Here is a 26,131-nt window from a genome sequence, read left to right on the forward strand (position 1 = left end):
TGCTGTAGAAGCAAAATGGTTGGAACATTCTAGATATATATGTTGCTGATGTACCAATTGACGCCTCATAATCTCCTCATTTTTCTGGATATCTAAACATCCGATTGTTTTAGGTATCTCAGATTTTTTTTGCCTTATTAATAACTAGGATAAACCGATATTTGTATGTATCAAGGTTTCTTTTTAATCCCATAACTAATTGCAGTCCTCCTTAGACGATGAATAACCTTTTGCTCTGCATAACACAGGAGATCATAGGAGTCTTCAACAAGAACTGCATGCTCAGTTACTCCCAGTACAGGAACATCTTCCCGATTTGGGCTCTGGGAGAATACCGGTGCCGAGTCCTCGGCGCTGGCAAGCAGTAACGCCCCATAGACTAGACTGAATGGCTCTTTGTCGCTCTTCCTTGGCACCCCAAGGACTGTCTTGCTGTCCAGCTACTTGCTCGAATGGGAGGGAGGGAGGCCTGGCCTGTCTCATGAATCAGCTTCTGCGAGTCTAGTAGGTTGAATAATTAGCTACGTACATGGACTGCTCCTAGTTCCAATAATGTATATCGAATGGGGGTGAATAATGTAGCTGCTAGTTTCAGGTCGCTTCATAGATTCTGCTGCTCCCTTCTTGTGCAACTGATGATGTATCCTGAGTTGCACTAGTCTCGAAACAGCTTGCAATGTTAGATGTCTTGTGCCATGTAACTACGGGGGGTCCACATGACAGGGTCATGGAGCTGGGGTCATGGCGCCAGCCTCCTGGGGTCGCGAGGGAAGAGCGACGTCTTCGTGATGTTGCCGAGGCCGCAGAAGAGCATCACCACCCGCTCCAGTCCGACGCCGAACCCGCCGTGCGGCGGCGCGCCGTACCGGAACGAGTTGACGTAGGCGGCGATGGTACTGACGTCGATGCCCCGTGCCTCCGCCTGCGCCGCCAGGAGCTCCGGGTCGTGCACCCTCTGCGCCCCCGAGATGATCTCCTCGCCCCGGACGAAGACGTCGAAGGAGCAGCTGTACCGTGGGTCGTCGGAGCAGGGCATGGTGTAGAACGGCCTCACCGCCGACGGGTACCGGCCGAGAATGTAGAACTCCGTGCCGTACCTGTCATGGTTTAATTCTACCCAGGTCAAGCACGCAATGCTGAATCGCTGACAGACTGACAGGAGAGGAGCAGGCTCATTTATACTTGTCTCGAACAAGCTCGCCCAGCTTTTTCTCGGCCAGTGTTGAGGTCCCCCATGGGGTCAACGTGGACACCGGCTTCCTGCAGCATTCGGATGCCTTCGTCGTAGTCGAGCCGCAGCGTCGTCTCCAAGTACTGCAACAAGCATCAACACAACGATCGGTTAGAATCTGAAACCAATCGTGTATCTGAATCTGACACTGACAACATGAAATGCAAATGCTTGCCTTTAACGGTTTGAAGGGGTACTGCCTCTGGATGGCCTCGAGCTCCTTGGCGCAGTTCTTGTTCAGATGATCAAACATGGCGACGAACAGCCGATCCACAACATCGCACACCTGCCACACACAAGAGAATTGAAGAACAATGTGCTCATGTCCATGGAGCCAAACCAAACCATTCCACGTAGATGGACTCAGAAACAGTAGAGACGAAGAAGAACCGGCAGGCAGTCAGGCACCCTCACCTCGGAGTAATGGTCCCTGAGCGCCATCTCGACGTCGAGGCCGACGAACTCGCAGAGGTGGCGGTGGGTGTCGGAGCTCTCGGCCCTGAACACGGGTCCCACCTCGAAGACGCGCTCGAAGCCGCCGCACACCGCCATCTGCTTGTGCAGCTGCGGCGACTGCGCCAGGCACGCCGGCTGCCCGTTGTAGTCCAGCTTGAACACCGCCGCGCCGCCCTCGCTCGACCCGCCGATCAGCTTCGGCGTGTGGATGCCAACGAACCCTTCCGACAGCAGCACCTGCCTGAACACCTGCACGTACGGCAATTTTTTCTTCGGCGTGTTCTTCAGATTGAAATGTTTCTTCAAATTGTTTGACAAAAGATTAGCTAGCTAGCAGTGGATTTTGTGAGTGAGTCCTTCAGCAAATTTTGTAGAGCATACGTTTTCGACTTGGCATTGGACGCGGAAGATGGCCTGGTTTGCGGCGGTGCGGAGGTCGATCACCCGGTAGCCCAGCCGCTTGTCCTGCCCGACATGAACAAGCTGCTCCCCGGCCTGTGGATACATGAGGCACACGCATGTTTGCAGTGAATTTCATCATGCACGTAGTAGCAGGGAATTGCAAGGAGAAGTTGCCGAGGATCTGCAGCCAGGAGCTTACAGCTTTGGCTCTTGCGACATCTTCCTCGCTCCGCGCGGCGGCGTCGACGCTGATCGGGAGGTTAGGGACGGCCCTGCTGATGCAGTGGAGCTTCTCCACCTGGATCTCCACGAGCTGTTCACCAATCACCACATGCGGGCGTGAGCAGGCGTGATCGGTGGCGAAAGAACATTGACTCGGAATCGACAGGGTCAAAACGTCGAGCACCTGCTGGGTGGTGCCGCGGACGGGCTCCCGTGGCAGCGACACGACGCCAGCCACGTCCACCACCGACTCCCGGCTCAGCCCGGCCGCGAACCGCGCCATCCCACCATCGCCGCCGGACACCACGCACTGCACGGTGGCCGCCCCCTGCCGCAGCACGAGGATCGCCACGCGCCGCCCCACGGCGCGCACCGCCTGCACCGCGCCGCGCACGCGCACGGCGCGGCCTGCCGCCGACGCCGGCTCGAACGACACCACGTCCGCCCAGGCGTACCCGGCGCGCAGCTGCCGCACCGCCTCCATGGTGGCCGCGTCGCCGTAGTCCTCATCCTCGTGGCCGTGGAGCTCTTCGCCGGAACCGGAAGCCATGGGTGGTGGGCTCTGCGACGGCCGGCGGCGAAGGCTCCTGCTCCAGAAGGTTAGTGGGAGCTGCTGCGCTAGCGGGTGGTTGTTGTAGTGCACCGCGAACTGGTGGGGCCATGGGTAGTTGGCTGGCTGCGGCCGTGCGGCGGCGGCCGGCGGGCGGCAGAGGTGAACTGGTGGTGGTGTAGACTTGCAGTGCGCGGTGGGCCAGTGGCGTCGTCGCCGTCGTGGACTTGAAAACGGGGCCTTTTTGGAAAAATGTCGCTGCTTCTTTTCCGGCCTCGATCACAGCTGCATGTATCCGATCGAACGGTTGATATGGACCCCAAGTTGGATCGCGATCCAGTTTGGGGGATATTTTGACGGAAACTTCAATCATAGGGTGTAATTTCAAAAAATACTGGTGCCGGGTTTTTTTTTTCTGCTGCTCTGAGCTGCACAGGACTGATCGGACGGTTCAACTGCTCTGAGCTGCACAGGACTGATCGGACGGTTCAAAATCGGTCCCCAGATGGATCGCGATGAATAATCGTGATTCGATTGGGGTAGTTCTGAAGATAAAATATGGAAAGAGGGGTCCTTTTGAAAACTTCTGTATGCAGTTAACGACCCTTCCCTCTTTCCGACGAAGCCAGCGGCGCGGCCCACGGCGGAGGAATGGGAGGATGGATTGGCTGGCGGTCGAAGCTGATCGTTTGGCCGTATGTGTCGCGGTGGAGGGCGGCGTCGGAGAGGAGAAGGAGGCGGGGCTCGCGGGCGACACGCGAGGCGGTGGCATGGGCGGCCGTGGCCGCATAGGTCCAACGCCGCCGCGTCGTCCGCATGCTGTAGGCCAGTAATGACTGTCCCGGCGGTGTGGAAGCCCACGTTGTGGAGATAACAGCAGATGATAAAAAAAACAAGTATTTCCATAGCATCTGAAAAAAAGCGTACAGTGTATTTACGTGTACACAGCAATGGCCAAATCCAAATGTATGTTTCCATTTCCTTATAAAAAAATTATGTTTCCATTTGTATCGTCGTGAGAACTGGCCAGAAAACCTCAATAATTTGTTTGGATGGGCCTCAACTGGGTCGCGATTATTCCATTTCCCAGCGATCCAGCCGAACAAATATGGTGACTGGTGAGCCTTGTAATTGGGCTTGAGTCAAACTGGGCCGGGCTTATCACCGGAAAGAATTCGCCCGCGTGCCACGTGTGCTCCTCCCTCCTCCTGGCGGCCCGGCGACTCCCCCCCGCGTGTGCTCGACCCCCGCCCGCCCCCCCCCAAATCCGCACTCCACCCCACCCACCTCCGCCCGGCGACCCCCACCCATGTCCCGCCGGCGCCGCTGGCTCCTCTGGGCGGGTGCCGCGGCGGGAGCCTATCTGATCTACCGCCACCCGGCGGTGGCCGCCCGCCGCCGCCGCCTCGCGCGCCTCGCCTCCGCGCTGGCCTCCCTCGCGGACGCCGCCGCCGCCGTCGCGTCCGACCTCACGGCCTTCCTCCGCTCCGACTCCGACGCGGTCCCCCAGACCCTGAGGCAGATCTCCAAGCTCGCCGCCTCGCGCGACGCCTCCGCCTCCGTGTCCGCGCTGTCCGGGGCGCTCGCCGCCGGCGTGCTCCGCGGCTACTACGCCGCCACGCCGGGATACGGCTCCGGTGCGTCCCCTGGAACAGAGGTTTCGATGTCAGACCGCGTTCTGGACAGGGTGCTCTCCCCCGACGGGGAGCGCCTCGCGTCCGCCGTCGCCGGCAGCTTCGGGCGCCACCTCGTCCTCGCCTTCTACTCGTCCCCATCGCAGACTTCGATGGCGGACGCCTCGCCGGAGAGCTGGGTTGACGCCCTCACCACGCGGAAGGGCCAGAGGGCGATCCGCAGCTGGGTAGAGGTTTTCACGGCCACCGCCGTCGGCGTCTTCATAGACAAGACCATCCACATCAACACCTACGACCAGCTCTTCGCCGCCGCTACCAACCCCACCTACGGCGCCCGGCTGCAAGAGCTTTTCGTTGCACTCTGCAGCGCCTCCGTAGAGACACTGGTGAAGACATCCCATGGCGTACTGTCCAGTGCCAACGGTACCGGTGGAAATGCTAACGCCAGTGCCACCTCCGGCAGCAGTGGTGGGTTTGTGGTTGGGGAAGGGTGGGTGGAGACTCTGTCAAGCGCGCTGGTGGTGCCGAGCAACCGCAAATTCGTTCTGGATTTGACGGGCAGGGCGACATTTGAGGCAGTGCGGTCGTTCCTTGAGTTTGTGCTGTGGAAACTGCACGCCAGCACAAGGGCTGGAGGTGATGCCAGAGTTGGGGCTGGATTGCGTGCCTTGAGGCATATGAGTGATAGGTCCATGGTAATTGCCACGATCTGCATAGCATTGTGCTTGCATATCTTGAATGGCACATGGCTCTTGGTGCCGACTTGAGCCTGTGGATTCCCTAGTTCTGGTTGATGATTGTACAGTTTATATCTTATATGTCACACTGCTTGTGTGATTGTGTACGATTAACTGAGAATAGTATATACAAAATGTGGCGGAACCGCCTAAATTAACTTGGCTAAAGCACACTTAAGTCGCCTAAACGCGATCATGTACTTTAAACAAGTCAACTTGGTCGTCCGTCGGATTTCCTCCAATAAAACCACGTAACGCAGGATCGAGAAAGCAAAACTCACACGATGGTGAGTGGTTACAGAGATTACAACAGTCCATCCAGATTAAACAAAGTGCATCGATTTATTACAACATAAAGTTCAGAAATTCAAACATAGTTTGTAGAGTGTTCAAGCAGCGGAAATAAAACGAACGGAAACTAAACGTCGATGCACGATATCATGAAGAAGCCGATCATGACATCACTGACCCCTGTCCTCGCCGTCCGAGGAGGGATCCCACTCGACCGTCCAACCCGGAGGGAGCTGGGTAGACCAAGAAGAACTAGCAGCGAACTCAGAAACATCATCCTCACCTGAAAAGAGGTGCCACAAACAAGGCTGAGCAACTATGCTCAACAAGACTTAACCGACCTGTGGTACTAATCCACTAACACCTAGACATGTAAGCTTTTTGGCTCTGGGTTTTGTTTTGCCAAAAGCGACTAGTGTAGGTCCTTACTTTCAACATTTTAGCCACCAGTTCTACTGTTGTTTATCATTCTAAGTTAGCAACTATACTAAACAAGCATAGTTTTCCAAGCAATTAATAACAAGTAACAATATTATATCATCATCATCTTTCATTCTTACTCAGTGTAGCATAGCGATCAAGTAGTCCCACACTGTGAGAGGCAGACGAATCGATTCGAATTTATTAACCATGCATGGCGAACCTAATCCCACGACATCCGCGCACCACGAAGGGTCGCTTCACTTGTCAGCCGTCCCCATCGATCCCTAGGTACGTGTCAGGTCCAAACTTCCTTTGGCATGCAATGCTCCACAGTCCCGGTCTCTACCGTACTATGACCGCCATTGCACCCACATGATGCACCATGGGAACAACGTTCCAAGGATAGCAGGGGTATAAGCCACGTCCCAGTTCAATCAGGTACTAGGCTTCCCCATCCCATACTAGGTATGAGATTAGTACTTTCAAACACTTGATCACGAACACCATCACCTTTCGACCTTAGTCCAATTTCAAGTAGACAGACGGGGCAAACCACCGAGTACCAACATAAGCCCAGCCCCGTCCATCATCCTTATAGTTGCAACGAAAAGAAAATCATTCAACTCCTATAACTCGCGAGTGACAGGAAATCACTCGACTTTTACCGAGTCCTATTTAGCATTGCAACTACTCGACTTCTTATACTAGTGTTCAGATCAAGGGGCACTATATTCATGCATCTATGGTTTCAATCAATTCCTATAAATGTAAATGCATAATCAAAACAACCAATATATTGCAAGTATTTAAACATAGGAATTTATGATCCGGGGCTTGCCTTCACACTCGGAGTTACCGAACTGGTCCTCGGCTTGCTCTGGCACGGGCTCGACTTCGGCGTGGTGTAGATCCGCTACAGCTTCCTCTTCGGGCGTCGGATGCAGCTCGTATGTACCGTCGGCGATGTTAACTTCTACATGAAATGCAGGTGCAAATGATTCAACATGCAAAACCAAGAGTCTGAAAGGCATTTCATATATTATTCCTTTTCATCTTTCTCTAAAAAGGAAAGAGGTTTTCATTAACTTTCAAACCAAGTCTCATAATTTTCCTGTGAACTACACCTCATTCCTGAATTATTCCAAGTGGTTTCATATTTTTATCATCTCTGGATTTATCATTATGCAAAAAGAAAAATCTACCCGTAGATTTCAATTAATAAACTAAAACAGTAACTTAAATGTCTAAGCTAGGCTCTAAACCATTTTTCTAAGCTTTTATTCTCTGAAACAAACACTTGAGAGTTGGATTTACCTTTTTAGCATTTTTCTGTTATTTGCTATGATTTAAACTAGCTTAAACAAGGATTAAATCATATAACATTAATTCTAACAGAGACATGTGTAAACTTATTTTTATATGAAACTACACAGAATATTGAGTCTAAGAAAATTTATCTTGCATTTTTAGCATTTTTCTACACTTTTCTATGCCTTTTTAAACTTTCAGCCTTTTTAGATCTAGGAAAAAAAAAGAAAACCGAGGCAATCTTCCAATCTAGCCCTCCAGTCTATGGGTTAAATGCGTAGAGGCCCTGGATCTTGCGCCTACACCCCTGGACAAAAACCCACCTCAAACATAAATCCCACGATTTTCCCCATAACCCCCTGACTTTCTTTTCCACTCGCAACTAGACCCCTGGCCTTCTTCTTCCTCTGGAACAGAACGCACAGCACAGCAAAACAGACAGGCTTGGCCGGCGTTCGGGATTGGGCCAGCGGCGGTAGGGGGAGGGCAGCGGGGCGGCTTGGGGGCGAGGAGGGGCTGCGCAGCAGGGCCAACGGCTCCCAGAAGCAGGTCCAGAGACGCGGATCGGGGCGGCGCAGAAGGGGCTCCGCGGGCGGCGAGGAACGCCGTCGACATGAGCGGGAACGAGCGCGGAAAGTTGACCCCAGAGGAAATCGAGCGCGAGCATGATGATCAGTGTCTTACCGCGGTTCCGTTTGAGTGGTTGGTTGACGACGAGGATGACTGGAAGATGGTGTTCCGCGGTGAGGCAATGGGGGTGGCGGGTGGAGTTCCTGGAGTTGGGCAAAGTGGGATTCCGGGCGATGGGGTGGATGGCAGGCGACGAGGAGTGTCCGAGGGTGTGGCTGAGGAAGTGGAGGAGCCTCAGGCGTGGGCTATTAGACAGAGGCGGAGGGAGCTGGCCAGATTTCGTCGGGGAACGGGAACCTCTCGAGCTGCCGGTTTGGGGCAAGAACTTTCTGTTGGAGGGCACGGGGGCTTGGAAAGGAGGCAGGAGACTTGAGGAGGGTGGTTTGGAGGATGGGGCGCTAGTACACTGCTGCGGGGTGGACCGGCCACGGCGGGCACCATTGGCGGATAGGGGAGGCGACTTGGCGGGCGTGCTTGCAGGCGGGCGCCGCAGGCGAAACAGGCGTGCACGGGTGAACGGCTCCATCAGGGCGCTGCAGGCGAGGCCGAGGAGCTGTGGCGTCTTGTCTCGGGCGTGCGTTGGCGAGCACGGCGGCGGTGGCGTGCCAGAGCGTCGCAGGGCGCGTGCGGATAGAGCAGCGGCAGGGGGCAACTCGACGGGGCAGCGACGAGGAGCACGTGCCACGGGGCGGCCGGCGAGGGGAGCACGGCGCACGCGTGCTCGGCGTGAGCTCTGTTGCGGGATTTGCGGGATCGGACGATAGGGCAATCTTCGAGCGCGATCTTCTCCAGATTTTTGAACTGCACAACCCCTACTCCCTTTACAAAAGTTGTAGGCCTAGGATCTAAGTTCAATTCTTGTAATTGTCTTGATTTCAAATTCGAAGCCGAATTGAAGATAAAACGCTTCAAAGTTTGGCAAAATCCGAAACTTTCAGACTTGAACACTTCAGCCATTTTTGACAGTGTTGACCAGTTTAGCTGCGTTTGACCTCATTTTTGAAAACCTTTTGTGCAGATTTTGGCCTAAGCCCAAAAATCAAAGTTGTTAAGGACTCGTAGCACTAAAACTTTCATAAAAGGTTTGTCGTGAGCATACATTCGAAAATGTGAGAAAAAGGGCTCCAAAGTTCTGACTTTATTTGATCTGCACCTTTCGGCCCAGATTATTAATTCGATATTTTGACCCTTTTCTGATCAGTTTCAAGAAAAAAGCTAATTACAAAAGTTGTTAGAATTTGTGAGTTATATAACTCTTAGTTGGGCAGATTTTTAAGTTTTTGAGCAAAAATTTGAGTTATGGCTTGAACACGTGCTTAGCTTGTGAGGGGCAAAAGGGGTCATTTTACTTGGGTGCAAAGCTATTCATTGGTTCCATTAAGCTCTAATGACTTCACTTAAGCTCAAAGAAGGTAAATTTTGGCTCATTTGCTACACAAAAGCTGTAAATTCGAAATATAGAAGTGGTGGAGATGGGGAATGGGAAAGGAATTTTAGATAAATGATTCCAGGGTTTCTTGTGTAATAACTCTGGCCGTACATTCAATTAAAAGGATAATGTATTGATATGCTTTTCTCCTATCATGCTAATAGTTTTGGTGAATTCTTTTTTTACAGAAACAACTGTGATTCGGCACAGATTGTTCTATATGATGATGAATAGGGGCTCATTTCCTTCCACTAATTATCAGTTAGCTCTTTGTATTTCATAGCAAATTTCTTTAGTTTCTCTTCTACTTTGATACAACCTCCTCTATTCAGGAGATGTTGGTTTGATTTGTTTGTGCCACACCTAATTTTGATTTCCTCTATTTAACTTTTTTGCTTCTAAGCTGATGTGGATTGCAGAGGCAAAGTAATCTACCACTACCAGAGCTTGTATCATCTTCATTTGCGAATTAGGTTAGAAAAACTCTTTTCACAAAATTCTACTGTTTTTATACCTTTACTCGTGTTTGTCATTATTTCCCCTGTTGCTAAGCTGGCTTTCAAGTCATGTATTGGTAAAGTTTTCCATTTACTCACTTAGCTGTTTAGCTTTGGTAGTAGTGAAGTATGGAGATGTGGCTGTTAATATTTGGGGGCTTCTCTCTACCTTGTTTCATGGAATTGTTTTATTTGATGGAACCACATTATCTGATCTGCTATGCAAAAACCCTTGAGATAATTTACTTGTCTATATCATTGTCCAGTTTATAATTACTCTGATCTTGGTTAGGAGCTCAAGAGGGTTCTGTGTCCAATCCAACCCTAAACCCTAGTTCTATACTGAGCAAGTTCTTTTATGATGAATTGATCAAGAGACCCATCTGTGATCACAGACTATTAGAGACATTCTCTCAAAAATATTTAGTGATGAATTATCCACGGTACTGTCTGTGTCAAGAGTGAATATCCTATTCGGAAGTAATTGTTAGATTATCTCATTATATGCTAGATGTATGGAAACAGCACATAATGACGTGAAAGTTGAGATGTTGATTTGTGTAGGTGTAGGTAGGCGCACCTTATTCCGTTGTGTCATCTGTTTTATTTTATTCCCTATACACTGATGTTTTAGCATGTCACAAGATTAATATACACCACAAGACACAATTTTGCATATATATATATATATATATATATATATATATATATATATATATATATATATAACTCTAATATGTACTGAATTGCTGATAGTCATGGCTTCAATACTTAATAACTTCTGTCTACCATGTATCAAAGAATTGATTTATTTTGTTTTATCATATCCTGGTGCAAAGTTGTGTTTTCTCTCTCTAGGCATCTTGGTAGATAGCCTCCATAGTTCAGAGTTCAGAAATTCTTTGTCCATACAATACCAGAGTGCAGTTCGTTAGTTGTGTTTGACAATCTAGTCTGCTGATTTATGGCCTCTTACTTTCTTATAATTTCTATAAAAGATGTCTCTGGTTGAACTTTGGAGGGTTCCGTATGAGATTCTGCTGCTGCTCTGTTCATATCGTGTTTCTAACTTTGCTGCTGGGTTCTGATGGAGCAGCAGCAATTAGGTTGCCAAACCTGTGACGTTTTCAAATTGTATTGTCCAACAGCATTAAATCCCGTAGTTGAGAAACTGATCCTTAGAAAATCTTAGTGGCTGCAGGTCTCTTAAGAACTTTCAGCCCGAGGGTTGGAAGAAGAACCTACCGTACATCAGCGTTGTTATGTCAAATTTGGAGTGCCTCTGGATCTCCTCAGTCTCAGGTGTGAACACTGACTTTGCACGTCACTCTCTGCCTATTTCTCTCACGTTTCAATATCAACCCCTCTCTAGAACACCCAGATCTGTACGGAATCAAGACACCAGCTACAGGTAACGATGTTCCAGAACCAAAGACCCTTTGTTTCTTCATGGAGAATTGTATTCTGATGGCCTACCTTTCATGATTAAAGATTGTTTGACCTGATGCAGTCTCTCTCTATCCTTGCATGAATCAGGCTGCCTCCTCTGCATTTGTATATACTCATCTGATCTGAGGAAGCTCTTCAGTGGCAGAAAGACTGCGCATCCACGAGAGTCAGTTTGCTGGTCAGAGCCTCGGAGGGAGGGAAGACCACGCAGGTCGTGATCAGTCTTCCATCTGCGTGAACTCCTGAATAGCTCTGGAAAGAGATGTGCAGGTCTAGAAAGCGCATGCTGCCATGGCACGCACGGATTGGCGGTCAACTCTGTCGTCCCCATCACCCCAGTTAATCTGATGGCTCCGTATACCATATCTTCATGGAGATGATACTTGCAACCTCATCTGTCACCGCTGAGAAGAACCAAGACGATACACATCCGCGTCTCGATACGCTGACTGCTGAAGAAGGGCACGTCCAGTCCAAGTGAGGACACGAACGGCTGTTAGCTTCAGTCAGCTACTTAACCAGTAAGCATTGCATTAAGAGATGATTGTGGATAAAGTAATGAAGAGGACGGCATCCATCAAGTGTTCTAGAGAGAGACTATGCTTATCTGCTGCATATCCATCCATCAGCAACTCAGCAGGTACGGTGTCGTCAACTTCGCGGATATTAAACTGCTGATCTGACCCTCTCCGGAATACATAAATATGAGCAAGGTCAATGCTCGCTTTGTCATGGTGTCTAACAAGATTCGGACAAAATCTTGTGGCCGTTGTTTGACCTGTTGCATCTGTCAGCAAGTCATCGCGCTGGACATGCCTGCTCAGGCATTCGGAATATACACTGCTCATGATGCCATGGCTCTATTCAGAGATTTGTTTACCTGCTGTGATTAACTTGTTTTTTTTTCTGATTTGAAGACTGGAAAGAAGTTCACACGATTCAGATATTCGTTGTCACGATCTTTCGAGAAGTGCTTCGATCGTACAAACCCTGGCCGCCTAAATGGAGATTAGCAGAGATTCTGTACGATTTTGTAACTGTGACAAATCCTGAAAGTACGGCCCCGTTTAGGCCCCTCTGACTGAACCAGGGATAATTGAACTTGTTCATGTGAAATTCATGTTTTCTGAAGTTTCCTGGCTCTGAAAATTCAAGATTCTCTGATTCCGGGCATACAAACAGTCGCAGAACAAATCAAAACCTGGAGGATGGATCGATCGCAATGGCATGGAAGCCTATTGTTCAAACTGTTTTATCAAACGCATACATGTAACGCGCCATGCACTGGGTTCACACACAACAGAGAGAACATGAACACATGCATATGCATACTACAAGTTACTACGATCACTAGGATTAAACTAGCTAGTTGTGATGCTCCTGGGTGTAGATGTAGTCGGTGTGCGCTGCCAGCGTGCGCCTCATCATGCACTCGTCCTCGTCGTTCGCCCCCTCGCACCCGCGTTCCCCAGCCGCCGTCGATCCCTGCGCCTGCAACACCGCCGCCGGCCGGAAAACCAGACGCCATCGACCGGATAAGCCACATAAGACGACAGATCAACAGCTAAAGCTAGCTAGAACACGCCGCGCGATGCGTGCGTACCTGATGGCCATGGGAGACGACCGCCGCCGCCGGGTCGGCCCGGCCGGCGCTGGCCACGGGGGCTGACGACGACGCCAGGAGGAGGACGGCGAGCGCCGCCGCGAGCACCATCACCGTCGCCGACCTCGCCATGGCCGTCGTACTACGAATCGAAAGTTCGAAACCGAGACGTCGAAGAAGAAGATCGTGCGCGCTTGCTTGCCGGCCGCTTGCTGTTCTTGGAGCGGATGGGAGCCGAGAGAGCCGTGCGCGTCGGTTCCGGGGGCAGAAATGGCGGGCGGAACGGACGGAGAGGGGGGACCGGTATTTGTAGCCGGGAGCGGAGACGACCGACGACGCATGGAAATCGCGGCGCCATCCCTTGACCCCTGGCGCGGCGTGGCCACCAGGCCGTTTCGCTTCTCGCATGCGGCCGTGCTCGTCGCGTGGCGCGTCACGCACGCCGCGGCGCGGCGTGTGCGGACAGATGTGCTCTGCGGTCCTCCCCCGCTGTACCTACAGTAGTTGCCAGCCGTCACGGCCTCACTGACATGGCTTGTCTAGCGGTGCGGTGGTACCCGGGTTCACTACTTGGAGCCTACTTGTCGGTGACTTCAATTTTTTGGATGTTTCATTTGATATTTTCTTCATGATTTTTGCACAAGACACATGAACAAGTACTGTTTCCATTCCGATACAAATAATATTGTTTGATTTCTTAGCCCATGTAATATGACACGATACCGTAGGCATATGAATAACATCCCATGCAATGATTATTAGGAAAAGAAAAATGCTATATTTACTTAACTTGTGATCTCGATGGTATCCTTGTGGACTGGGATGTTTTTTATTGGCGGAGTTTTATGACGGAACCGTCCGATTTAAACTGCACCTAATCACTATCAGAACAGCAATTATTCAAAACGCACTTAAACAGTTTAAATTCGGTAGTCCGTCGAGTGTCCCTAGGACGTCTCGAATCATCCACAACTTGAATCTTAGCCATACATCAGGATCGCTCCCACGAAGGGAAAGCATCAACAAATATTACATTTTTACATCTATAATGAAGGTACGAATTATTACAAACCATAGATTGAAACAAACTTAGAGTGCAAGTTAAACAATTATAAGGGTTTTAAATTTAAACAAGTCTAGGAAGTAAAGTAATAAGCAACTAAGTTTATTATAGAGTACCGTGAGACTCGTAAAATACCCTAATTCTTCGGGCCTTCATCTTCGCCAGACTACTGCTGTAAGATTAAAAAACAACAACCTAGGATCCCCTGAGTACGAAGGTACTCAGCAAGATTGACCCGTAACTAAAATAAAATTCCAAGGAGTACGATAGCCTTTTAGTGTACTAGCCGACTCAACATTTTGCGAAAAACTTATTACCTATGGAACGTTAGTTTTATCATTTTAACCACAATTAGTTTAACCAAGCTAGGTGAATAAAATATTTTGATCAATCAAGTGGAACTAACATCATACGACAATATTAATTCAAGAAAAATATCATATTAAACTTGATTACTCTACGATACTTATGCGATGATCAAGTGCATTCATAACCGAGAATTACGGTGATCTGGACCGATTTACATCTTGTAGGAGACACCTAATCACCAGCCACGCACAACTGCGTGAGTTGCACATAACGACCTTTCAATTAGCCGTACCCGAAGATCGGAAACATAATTACCCGAATCTAGAGACGCACCCCACATGGGACCCCACGTCTGGCCTGATCTCCATGTGAGTTTCAGGCTACGTCCATGCCTTTCTCCCGCATGCCAAGCACGGGTAAGAATATTTCCAATCAGAGAGACAACTAACCTACTGGACTTTGCTAGTCCCATAAATAGTAAGCAACCAGGTAATATCACTTGATCACTGGTTAAGACAACAAACAGACCTTAATTCATTAACCGAGTAGATGGAACTATGGTTTCTTGATTCCATCCAAGCTTCCGTCCACTATTTTCAAAACAGGCCATTTCCTTAATATAAACATGTACGAACAAATTACCTTAGGTTGCTAAGCGCCAGAGGTACTCAGAAAGAATTGGGGTAGCATGACTATGCTTTGCTAAGCAGGGGACATTTACTAATTATTTTGAATAGGTGGCAAAGATGTCCTTAACAAACAAGGTTGGATTGTGCACAAAAGTAAGGTTTCAATCAACTCTAGACCTAATGCATAAATAGGGAAATAACCAATAATTTGGACACATCAATAATAATTTCTGAAATTAGATAGGTGTAGATATTCTGAGGCTTGCCTGGGGTCAAAAAATATTAGTTTCTTCAGAAAACCCTTCAAGCAACTTCAACACCCTTCTTGAACGCCTGACGATCTTCAGATAATTCCACGAAATCCACTTCACTTCAAGAGTTTTAGGTTCTACAATATGACGCAGGTCACCATTAGAATATGCAAAACTTTATGAAACACTACCCATACAACTTATCTTCATGATAAAGTTGCAACCCAACACTTAAACTACTCATAAAAAATTAATCCACAAATTATTTTCTTAACTAACATAACTTAAGTGTTTTCTTTTATTTAGAAAAAGCATTATAAATAATTTCTAATCTCAAAACCTAATTCATTAATAAGAATTTGCGAATAAATAAAACATTATTCATTTTATACATTTTATAAAGGTTAAGTATTTATTTAAATATCTTTAAATAAATACCTAATTTTTATTATCTTGACCTAGGATTTAAGAATTTTTAATGCATAAATAAAAATAAAAAAACCTAGCAAAATTTGTTTCACTATTTTTGGACATGTATATAAATTATAATGAATTAAATATGAAAACTGGATTTAAAACTAATTTCTAAAACACCTAAATCCGTTTTTCCCGAAAACCCCCTGGAAAACTAAACCTACTCATCTGCGCCGTAACCTCTCTCACTGACGCGCGGGCCTAAACCGAGGCACAGCGCACCCGGCCCAACCCGAGGGTACATCGGCGGGTACAGCGAAAAGCTCGCCGCCAGTGACCTCGCCGGCGACGAGACCTTGCTGGGGAGACTCCCTAGGTCAGCGCTCATCGACTGGTGGTGTTATCGTGTAGGGTGGTGGGCTGTGTAGGGGTGTGCGGCGGCAGCGGCGGATACGGCCGCGGGTTGGCCGGCGCGAAGGACGACCGCGGCAAAACTCCGGCCATTGACTCGCCCGCAAGCTTCTACGGCACCTACACAGGCCTACTGGACTGAGAAACTGGTCGGAAAAGGACGGCGGACAGGTGCTCACTGGAGAGGGTAGCTATGGCGGCCGGCGGACGGAAAACACGGCGAGGACAAGCTCGCCGGTGCTAAGCTGGGGAACAGAGGGCCGTGGGGTGGAGTTTAGGTTCTGGCGGAGAAGTTTCCGGGAGGGGAAAAGGACGGGAGGCGGCGGCGCTCAAGGAATTGACCGGCGGCGGCGGCGGCTTACAAAACAGACAGAGGGCGGCCGGCACTAAGGAAGATGATGGCGGAGAGGGCGCTAAAGTGAAATGGGTTGGACGATGACGGGAGGAATGGGTCGAGGACTTCCAGGCGGCGGTGCTGACGGAGGGAAACGACGGGCAGAGACCGGACGGGGATGGATTTCGCCGGCGACTGAAACACGGGTCGGTTTTGGTTTTGCGGATGGGGAAAAGAAAAGGACGGCGGCGGTGGCTCGCTACTTAAACACCGGAGGAGGCGGTTGTGACTGATTAGCTCGAGCGCGACACGTAGGGAGCTCCGGTGGCGAGGCAGCAGCTGCGTGGCGGCCAAGCGAGCAAAGAGGCGGCGGTGCCGGCAAGCAAGCAGGCGGGCAGCTGACTAAAGGCGGTAACAGGCGACGTTTTGCTTTGAACCCGGCCTGTTCGTCGTCGAATTCCATCCAAAACGATCACCCAAATACCATAATACTTTAACCAAAGTTGGAGAAGGTTTAATCTACTACAAGTCATAGATAGAACTTTTGCCTCAAGAAGCAACATATTAGGAGATAAAATTATCTGAACTTTGGGCAAAACTCAATCTCTTTCTAAATCTGCTCGTCAGTTAACCTTCAATGTTGAAACAGTTCCGTTTTCAATATTTGAGCTCCAATTATAATATTCAAACCAACTATTTATTGCCCAAAAACTGCTGAAACTTGTTGAACTCATGTTATATATTTCATTTTTCATGTTTATGTCCAAGGTATACATGTAAAAATTCTCAAAAACTGGATCCAAAGTAGGCCACTCCTTACTGTTTTCAGACTGGCATTTGCCATTCAGTTAAGTCTAAAACTGTGTGCACTTTCCAAATTTGAGCTCCCAATTAAATTTGAAATCCTTATTTTACCTATCCAAAACAAGTTCAAATTGTTCTCTGAATGTCCAATAGTACTTAGGCTCCAAAAAGATCCAAGTCTTTAATATGAAATCTCTCAGAATTCAAGCTCAAAGTTTAGTACTTAGCACTGTTTCGGACTTCAGTTTATCAGCTAAGTTGAAAATTGCACAACTTTCAAAATTTGAACCTCATTCAAAATATGAATTATTTGTTTTATCTGGACAATAACATATCCAATAGATTCAATGAATATCATAATCTACTTGTGTTCCAAAACATCTCCTAGATTAGATGAAAAATCCTTCAGAAATTAATTTCAAAGTTGGTTGATTGTCACTATTTTCAGACGAGTATTTTCAGACAGTAAATAGTAACTCAAGTCAACCACTTTGACTATGCATTTGAGATGCCTATGACTTAAATTTGACCTCCAACTTGATTCCTTTGAATTCTAAACATCCTCAAATATTGATTCCACATTTGTTTCAAATTTTTCCAAATTTAAATCTTGAATTTGAATTTTTGATCAAATTTGAACTTGGCTCATAATACCCCTTTTTAATCCAAATTTCACCATTAGCATCTTAATGACCATTCTTAGCCTTTTAATAACTCTAGGTATTACAAGCTCTGGCAAGACAATAGCCCGCCTGCAGCAGCCGCCCTCCGACCCCGCCGCCGACCGCCATTGTCGTCGTCGCCCCCGCCCAAACCCCGCCCACCATCCAGACCGGCAGCGCCATCGCCGCCGGCCTCACCGCCCCCGCCCCCGCCCCCGGCCTCACCTCCGTCAGGCTTGCCTGCCTTCCCCTGTCTTGCTTCTAAGCTCGGCAATGGAGGAGCTCACCGGAGCCCAACCCTCCAACCCTGATCCCCAGCCCTCTAACCTTGGACCCTAAATCTGGTCGGAAATGGAGAAGGAGATGAGAGCGAATGGGGAGGCTGGGAGGAGCTATTTTGAATCTTAAACATGTCTGGCATGCAGGATTCCAAGGTGTCAATTCTACCGGCCAACTCAGCAAGGCTAGTTTTAGATATGAGATAAAGGTGAAGTCTAACTCAGTTTAACAAACCCAGGGGTTAAGTAAACCTTTAGTTATTTTAGGGGTTATTTAGACTTAGACCATATATGGGTAGTGAATTGGACTTTTTTCAATTTAGAATTTTATTTTGTGTAATTCACATTTTATGAAAGAAATCTCATATTTTTAAAGTACCTTTTATTTAAGCTAGAAAATAAGGGTCTGTCTACTTTTGTGCCAAATCGAGCATGGACATAATCATGATCATTTCGGGAATATTGATTGTCGATGGTTTTGGAAAGTTAAGTCTTCTCATGGATGCCACTCAAGCAACCCGTAAGACTTCTCGAGAAGCTGCAGTGAGTGTTTTTCCTTTTTTTTTTCAATACATATACATACATATGAATAGTTTCTAATATGCATGTGGTGATACTTGACTTCTCTATGGCAAACAGATGATGCACGGTGTATAATTCCACATAATAAGAGCCCTGCCACATGTATGAACCGACATTAGTATGTATGAACGGACATTAGTCTATTCAATCGCGAATTCGCGACGAAGAGATTCACCTGCAGGGGACGTCCTGTAAAACGTGGATTGGATTAATAGCTTTTGCCGATGCACAAAGGCTAATTGTACTGTGCCAGCAAACACCAGTGGGAATCTCTACGACATTACAGACTGAGTTGAAACAGAACCCATGGCAATACTACCAACCTACCCACGCAAAGCAGCCAGCTTTGCACAGGGCGAACAGTAGTCTCGAACAGCTGCAGCTGTTGCTGAACTTGGCCACAAACGAAATGCAGCAACAGAACAGCACACAGTAAAGTCAGAAGGCAGCTTACTCCGACTATTTACATGGCCTAATCTACGTACTGCTGCAGGCGCAACACCCAGTTCCAACAGCCATACTACACCCAAAACATGGTCTGATCAGCGTGGCCTACAGGCTACAACACCCCATCGTCGGACAGATAACAGAGGCGTGAGGCCAACAACAAAATCACAGTGCAGGCGTAGGTAACTGCTCAGCTGGTGAGCGAGGAGAGCATGCCGCCGCCGCTCTTTGTTGGCACGACAACCTCCCAGCCAGGGCCCTTCAGAGGGATCAGAGGCGCCGCGTCAGCAGCACCAGGTGGGCCGCAGAGGTCACTCCGGTCCATCAGCTTCAAGAGGTCCTCGTCGGTGATGTCGGTCTGTATTAACTTGTCTTCATCAGCCTGCTCGTCCCTCAGCAAAGCCAGCAACTCGGCCTCCTGCATACCCATGAAGAAAGCATGTCAGCAACAATTTCAAGTGAAACAGGCACCTTTGTCATTGTTTGAATTTTTGTTGTTCCTGTTCTTAAGAAACGATTGATTGCGTGCTGTCTGTTATACTGGGGATGCATGGGGATATTACATCTAAGGCATTAGGCTTCGATCTGTCTTGTTCAAACTGTCCCTTGCCGATCACCACATGCTCTAGCTTCAACTTCCCAAAAGCTCTTTTAATGATCCGTCCCTGCAAACATGAGAAGATGAGCAAACCACTGGGGAATACTTAGCCAAGCAATAAGTCTGAACTTTGAAGATGACTGATCATCCAACCGCACCTCGACAGAATGTGAAGTAGCCAGCCTATATACGTGCACTGGGCGTGTTTGGCCAATCCGGTGGCACCGATCCATAGCCTGCAAATCCATCTGAGGATTCTGGAGGGTAAAGCAAAAGTTCAGCGCATTAGAACTATCATGAGTGATTGAATGTACATCCAGTAAATAACAAGGAGAAGACACATCTCTTCCAATGACAGACATTGCAGAAGGATATTATGTCCCATGGATTATAAAAGAGAATTACCCAGTCGCTGTCATAGAGGATACAGGTATCAGCAGAAGTAAGGTTGATGCCAAGTCCACCAGCCCTTGTGCTCAGGAGAAAAATATCCATACTGCTATTCAAGTCATTGAATTCTGCTATCTGCCATAGAAAATAGAAGCAAACAAACTTGTGAGGAAACAGCAATAAAAGACAGCTATCAAGTACTGAATGTTTCCCTCACTGAAGATGTACAAAGGTGTTGCAAAACATCTTTTAGTTTTTAGAAAACATTGTACCATAATAAATAGTAATGCGTTTCAAACAGCATACACACCACTGTACAAATCATGGCATAAATAGACTTGACAGTTGCAGGGGGGGTGGGGGGATTGGTGTAGGAACTTAATAAACAATTTTCTGGCGGGAGATCACAACCCACCAATACAACTTCAATAAACGCAAACAGTAACATGGAGATGTTGTAAAGTAAAACAGTAACATACTGTCACAGATTCACAGAATATCATTTACCTGCCTCCTCCTTTCTTCCAATTTAACGCTACCATCAATTCGGCAAACATCAAGGCCTTTTGAATCTAGGTAATACTCAATAATGTCCAACACTTTTGTCCATTGTGAAAATATTAGAACCTACAAACAGAACTACAGCTGAGACGAAAGATAAAAACAGCAGATATGACACAAGGACTAGAGAAAAGCACATACCTTGTGCTTTTGTGAGAGCAGGAAATTTAGTAACCTGACAAAAAGCTGGAATTTGCCACATTGTTCCAGAATCTTCTCAACAGGTGGATACAAAGCTGCAAGGTCACAAAAAAAAGAAGAACAATGAAGTCAGGAAAACAAGCACATAAAAGCAATAGATAACAACCAGGCACTGGCCAATAGGGGCAAACTTGTTGAATCAAACGGAGATTCCAAAAGATCAGGATGGTTGCAATTCTTCCTCAGTTGAATTAATAGATTATGCAACTTTGACCTGATGCCGGGTCTCTTCAATACTACAGTTTAACAAAAAAAGGGTCAACTTTGGTTACTTAAGAACATACTGATTTACTACTGCAAGTCTACAGGGATATATGCCCACTATTATGCCAGCATACCGATATCTGATTCCTCATGCAAGTAGTCATCAAATGTTTTTTCAACCAAATGATCCTGGATTTGCTTCTGATGTTCAGTCATGTTGGCATAAATGATTATCTCTTTCTTTCGTGGAAGCATCTGTTCTACATCCTCCTTCATACGCCTTAGAAGGAATGGACGCAAAATGGCATGAAGCTTTGAAACAACATGAACCCTTCTCTTCTCTTCAGTTTCTTCTTGGTGTTCTTCATTTCCTTTCCCAGAAAAATCAAACCTTGAAAAAAGATAGTCATTAGCATGACACAGGCAAGACAAATCAAATATAATACATGGAATATTTAAAAAAAATACCCATATGTCATAGTGCCCAAAGCCATATAACATTTCAGAAACTAAACAGAATATAAATGAGCAAACAATACAATATAAATTCCTGCTAATTTTCAACATATATTTAATGGATGACATCCTGATATCCATCTACAATATAAATCAGCAAGTACTTATTTCTACTCCACATACTTGCATTTCAGTTTGAGCATCAGAGCATGCATATAGCCTGAAAATTTCACAGTTTAACTAGGAAAGGGAAGGATCTGGTTGCAATCCACAGTGAAGCAGCATCATACACAGCCACAGGAGTGTTTGTTTGAAGAGTAGCACTTGTATCATTGTGCAATTACAGAATTTATGGATGCAATACATGGTAATGGAAACAGCTTTAGTAATTTTAACAGATTCCTTCTGTGCTGATTTAACGGTGCATGCCAAATTATCAAGACAGGATATGAACAGGATATAAACCATTGGCAAAGTAAACCTAGATAAAAGCTGGCCCACTGCTACATTGGAATAATTATGATTAGGACCTATACAAGACATTTATGCATCAAGGTGGCAATTGGTCACTGATGAATACAACTATTGCCTCTAGTGTATTGTATTTGCATTTCTGTGCTGAAATTGAAAGGTACAAATAGGAAAGGCTAGGTGAATTATACCACGACTCAAATTCCTGATGTGATGAGAATATATCAGGCAAAATGAAGTTCAATAGTGACCATAGCTCTGCAAGATTATTCTGCAGGGGTGTCCCAGTCAAAAGGAGCTTATTATCCATTGTTATGCGCTTCATCTCCCTCAATAATTTGCATTTAGAATTTTTCAACCGATGCCCCTGGAGAAAGAAGCATGAAACTGGCATGTAAATACAGAAAAAGGGAAGAAATCAACACATGGGCAGGGAATATGCTTTTTCCATCACCTCATCCACAACAACATACTTCCACGTATGGTGAGCAAGAAATTTAGCATCTGACATGGCCATCTCATATGAAGTCACAACTATCGGAAAATCAGGGCCAACAGTTTTTGGCATAAATTTTCTTCTTATCTCTGCCCGGGCCACCTTATCTCCATGATAAATGATGCTAGCCAGAGATGGAGTAAACCTGAAATCAGGTGTTGTGACATTAGAACGTCAATGATATGGATGGTGAACAAATATCTTGGATAGTTACCTCGAGATTTCATTCACCCAGTTCGAGAGAGTGGACAGAGGAGCAATTATCAAGTATGGACCATGCATGCCTTTCCCTTTCAGATGAGCAAGAAATCCAATTGTCTGGATAGTTTTCCCAAGTCCCATTTGATCAGCCAGTATCCCATTTAGCCCATTCTGCCACAATGATATAAGCCACTTCACACCCTTTATCTGGTATGACTTCAACTTCCCACCAGTCAGTAACGGCACAAGATTGGCCTGCTCCTTTTCCCACCTTTCTTCTTCGGAAAGAGTACAATTTTCTGCAAGGCGATCTTCGCGGGATCTTGTAAGCATGGCTGCCACTGCTGTCTTAGCCTTCTTCTGGATAATGATTTATTTTTGGTTGTCAGAACTAACAAAAAAATAACATAAGGTATCCATTAATAACAACTATTTGTCAATTTTTTCCTTATATATTAACTTGGATATTATCCTCAGAAAATATTTGAATAAGTTTCATAATCATATAGCCATTCATTCAGTAGACACCACCAACTCCAAACAACTGAAACAAACCATAGAACGTTATCCTCATATCATGACCCTTACTGAGGAATGCAACTGCGTCCATGCTGCACCCATCTTTGAACAACCTTTTCAATTATACTTTATGAGATTGTTAGCTACAACAGGACGACGCTACAACTAAAATGATGAACAGCACAGCACTATCCTAAGCATGAGTCCAGAAGCAGTAGATGCTTCTGTTAGTGGAATCGATATAAGCAGACTGAATATAGTATTTTAGTAGAGTAGATATGTCAAAGACAACGGAATAATGTATGAATCCAGCACACTAAACCTGCATGCATGTCAAAGTCTCCATGATCCAAAGACAGGCGGAACAACACATACTGAAAACTACAAAAGATGGGATAATTTACGAAGCCTGCACTCACATCATTATACTGTGGCTTTGCTTTCCTCTTCCGGCCACGTCCTTTCTTCTTCTCTTCTACCTCTGGCTCTTCAGCTTGAGTTTCAACACCTTCCTGTTTAACAATCGGATAACACCACCATCATCAGCAAAAGAAGCAAAACACTACAAGAATGAAAAACATATAAACAGTCAACGCATAAGTGAGATTTTCATACGTCAGCAATTTGATCCATCTTCTCAAGAAGAAACTGGGAAAAGAGTTGTGTCTTCGTTAGCAGCTCATCTAACTTGTTATACCGTGTCTCAGGATCGAAAGCAAGTCTTGCAGCTTCTTCCCTCCTCCTGGCTTCCTCCTCTTCCTCTACCTTGAGCCTGGCCTCCTCAAGCTGCTCTTCTTCCTTTTTCATCACTTCCGTGATAAGGGATGCATCACCATTCTTGGCCTCCAGGTCAATTGGTATAGATGAACTTGCATCGAAGAAATCATCATCAGCCTTCTCCTCCTTCACAGGTTCCAATAGCTGCTCTTCCCCCTCCTTAACGACATGGAGTGTGTCACTGGCCTCAGACTCAACAGGCAGAGACAAGCTTGCATCCACAAAACCATCAGCTCTCTCCTCCCCTTGCTTAATTGGCCCCGTAGCAGGGGAAGCTCCCCAATTCTTTGTAGGGATGGAGTCAGCGTTGGACAAGGAAAGCGTCCCCATCCTCAGCAGCCAACTGTTTCGGGAAAACTTGAATTCGACCACCGCTCACGGTAGGAAGAGATCTGCTAAAGCAAGTAAGGCGTAGGTTCAGTTCGGTTGCTGGAAATGAATTAAATGCGAGTAATCATTAGAGCAATTCCATTTCTCGCTGAATTAGATCTTCTTCACCTATAAGCACACAAACTAAAAGATATGCCCACCATCACCATGTTTGAAGCAAAACTGCAAGACACCTAAATGTTTTTCCCACGAAACGGAATAGTTTATTAAAACTGAGGGACGCACAGCAGAAACACGTAATAAGAACAAGAGATTTAATAGAAAAGGGAAGCGTTTTCCTGCACAGTAACTCCCCTAAGCGTGACCTGTGCAGCTGTGCTACTCCCCACCCCCAACCTTGGGTTCACCCAGGACGAATTCCTGTTTCGCCCGCCAATACGCAGCAAATCCACAAGGGATTAGCCGCTCCGACCAAACGGGGGGGCAATGCGATACTCTCCATCCAGATTATCGGGGTTAGGGTTAGAGAAACGGGGCCCCCGGTTCGAGGGATTCCGGGGGGGGGCGAGAGGAATCAGAAATGGTAGGGGGTAGAGCCGGGGAGAGAGCGCGGCGGAGCGCACCTCGCATAGGCCGTCGCGGCGTCGCCGCCCTCCCACGCTCGAGGGAGAGGGAGCGAGAGAGCGAGGCGCAGTCCGGGGAGTGGCGGTTCCGACGAAACGGGGAACGGACCGAAATGTGGGGTCTAGTGCTGAGGGCGAGGCGGGAGGTTCCGAATTTTTTTTTTTCCTGGGTGGGAGGGGAAGAGGGCGGGAGCGGGGGAGGGCGCGCCGCCAAAACGGCTGCAACGAACTGGGTGGGCCTCGCGCGCTTCCCATTCTGGATCTGCACAGGTATGGAGGCCCATCTAAACAGCCCGGTCCGGTGAATTCAATCAATCGAGTGGTCATCCTACCAACTGGGCCGGATTTTTGGGCGGGGAGGAGCAACGTGGCCCACGGTCCAGCTCCTCTGTGCCCCACGTGGCCTCGCTGCCGACCTGGCCGACGGCGACCGGCCGGCCGGTGATCGGTTGCTGCCTGCTGGGAGCCTGGTACATGCTTTAATTTGTGTCGCAGCAAAAAAGAAAAGCGAGGGTGCTGAAACACCTGATCCGGAAGCCTCCCTGAAGCGTCGTCGTCGCCAGGGTGCCACACAAAAACAAAAGAGTAAATTCCCTGATGCTATTAGAATTTTCATGGATTCTCTCGATGTTATTAAAACTTTTCACTTCCCTCCACTGCCACTAGTCTAAATTTCAACTTCTCCGTTAAGTTACACTCGCTGACAGGTTGGACATTTAGACTAGTGCCAGCGAAGGAAAGTGAAAAATTTTAATGGCATTGAGGGAATTCACTCAAAACAAAAGGACCACACCGGAGACGCGTGTCGAAGCGGGAGCTGGGAGGAGAAAAGGGGAAAGATGGAGCTGGAGCCATGGCTGATCCAGCGAGCCAATGGATCGCCGTCGCCGACGACCTGCAAGGAGAGCGCAGCGCCACACGTAGAGACGTAGAGTACATGGCCGGGCCCTCCCGGCTCCTGACTGGCCTTTGTGCAGGGGCAGCTAGCGTACTCAACGACCGGTCGGCAGTCGTGTGTCGACGTCGCCTTTCTCTCTGCTCGCCACCCAGCTGGGGTGCATGCAGAAAAGGCGAAAAGATGGCATGGAAGTAGGAATGGAAAAATGCAGCTGCAGAAAAAGGCGAAGCTAACATTTTACAGAGCCTTCGGATCAGAGTCGGAGAACCTTCCAATCTTCCATGCATGGTACTGGTGCAAGCTATCTAGTGTTCTGCTGCTTCTTCTTCTTCTTGCTCCGATCCGTCTCGATAGTGAGCG

General features: G+C 47.5%; 3 protein-coding genes and 1 pseudogene across 4 annotated transcripts; 1 reads left to right on the forward strand and 3 right to left on the reverse strand.

The window, feature by feature from the left end:
* Positions 1 to 211: 211 nt before the first annotated feature.
* Positions 212 to 3,107, reverse strand: LOC117842900 (aspartate--tRNA ligase 2, cytoplasmic-like; annotated as a pseudogene).
* Positions 3,108 to 4,134: 1,027 nt separating this feature from the next.
* LOC117842901 (protein PHLOEM PROTEIN 2-LIKE A10) lies at positions 4,135 to 5,393 on the forward strand. Its single transcript, XM_034723422.2, has one exon. It carries the CDS (start codon positions 4,171 to 4,173, stop codon positions 5,260 to 5,262), a length of 1,092 nt encoding a protein of 363 aa, XP_034579313.1. The 5' UTR covers positions 4,135 to 4,170; the 3' UTR covers positions 5,263 to 5,393.
* Positions 5,394 to 12,474: 7,081 nt separating this feature from the next.
* On the reverse strand, positions 12,475 to 13,330 carry LOC117845834 (uncharacterized). Its single transcript, XM_034726919.2, has 2 exons — positions 12,863 to 13,330; positions 12,475 to 12,750 (listed from the first exon to the last, which is right to left on the reverse strand). Exons 1-2 carry the CDS (start codon positions 13,268 to 13,270, stop codon positions 12,625 to 12,627), a joined length of 534 nt encoding a protein of 177 aa, XP_034582810.2. The 5' UTR covers positions 13,271 to 13,330; the 3' UTR covers positions 12,475 to 12,624.
* Positions 13,331 to 18,786: 5,456 nt separating this feature from the next.
* On the reverse strand, positions 18,787 to 25,032 carry LOC117846350 (ATP-dependent DNA helicase DDM1). 2 transcript variants are annotated; one of them, XM_034727491.2, is made up of 14 exons: positions 24,874 to 25,032; positions 23,759 to 24,312; positions 23,563 to 23,655; positions 22,638 to 22,984; positions 22,382 to 22,568; positions 22,119 to 22,294; positions 21,135 to 21,391; positions 20,928 to 21,032; positions 20,737 to 20,831; positions 20,542 to 20,661; positions 20,050 to 20,169; positions 19,803 to 19,901; positions 19,610 to 19,711; positions 18,787 to 19,464 (listed from the first exon to the last, which is right to left on the reverse strand). In XM_034727491.2, exons 2-14 carry the CDS (start codon positions 24,248 to 24,250, stop codon positions 19,237 to 19,239), a joined length of 2,421 nt encoding a protein of 806 aa, XP_034583382.1. In that variant the 5' UTR covers positions 24,251 to 24,312; positions 24,874 to 25,032; the 3' UTR covers positions 18,787 to 19,236. The 2 variants fall into 2 exon arrangements, with proteins under 2 accessions (XP_034583382.1, XP_034583383.1); XM_034727492.2 differs by having other exon boundaries at positions 23,759 to 24,315; positions 24,874 to 25,029.
* Between the last annotated feature and the right edge of the window lie 1,099 nt (positions 25,033 to 26,131).

This window comes from Setaria viridis, chromosome 2 (assembly GCF_005286985.2).
Source record: "Setaria viridis chromosome 2, Setaria_viridis_v4.0, whole genome shotgun sequence".
In the NCBI taxonomy this organism is placed as follows: domain Eukaryota; kingdom Viridiplantae; phylum Streptophyta; class Magnoliopsida; order Poales; family Poaceae; genus Setaria; species Setaria viridis.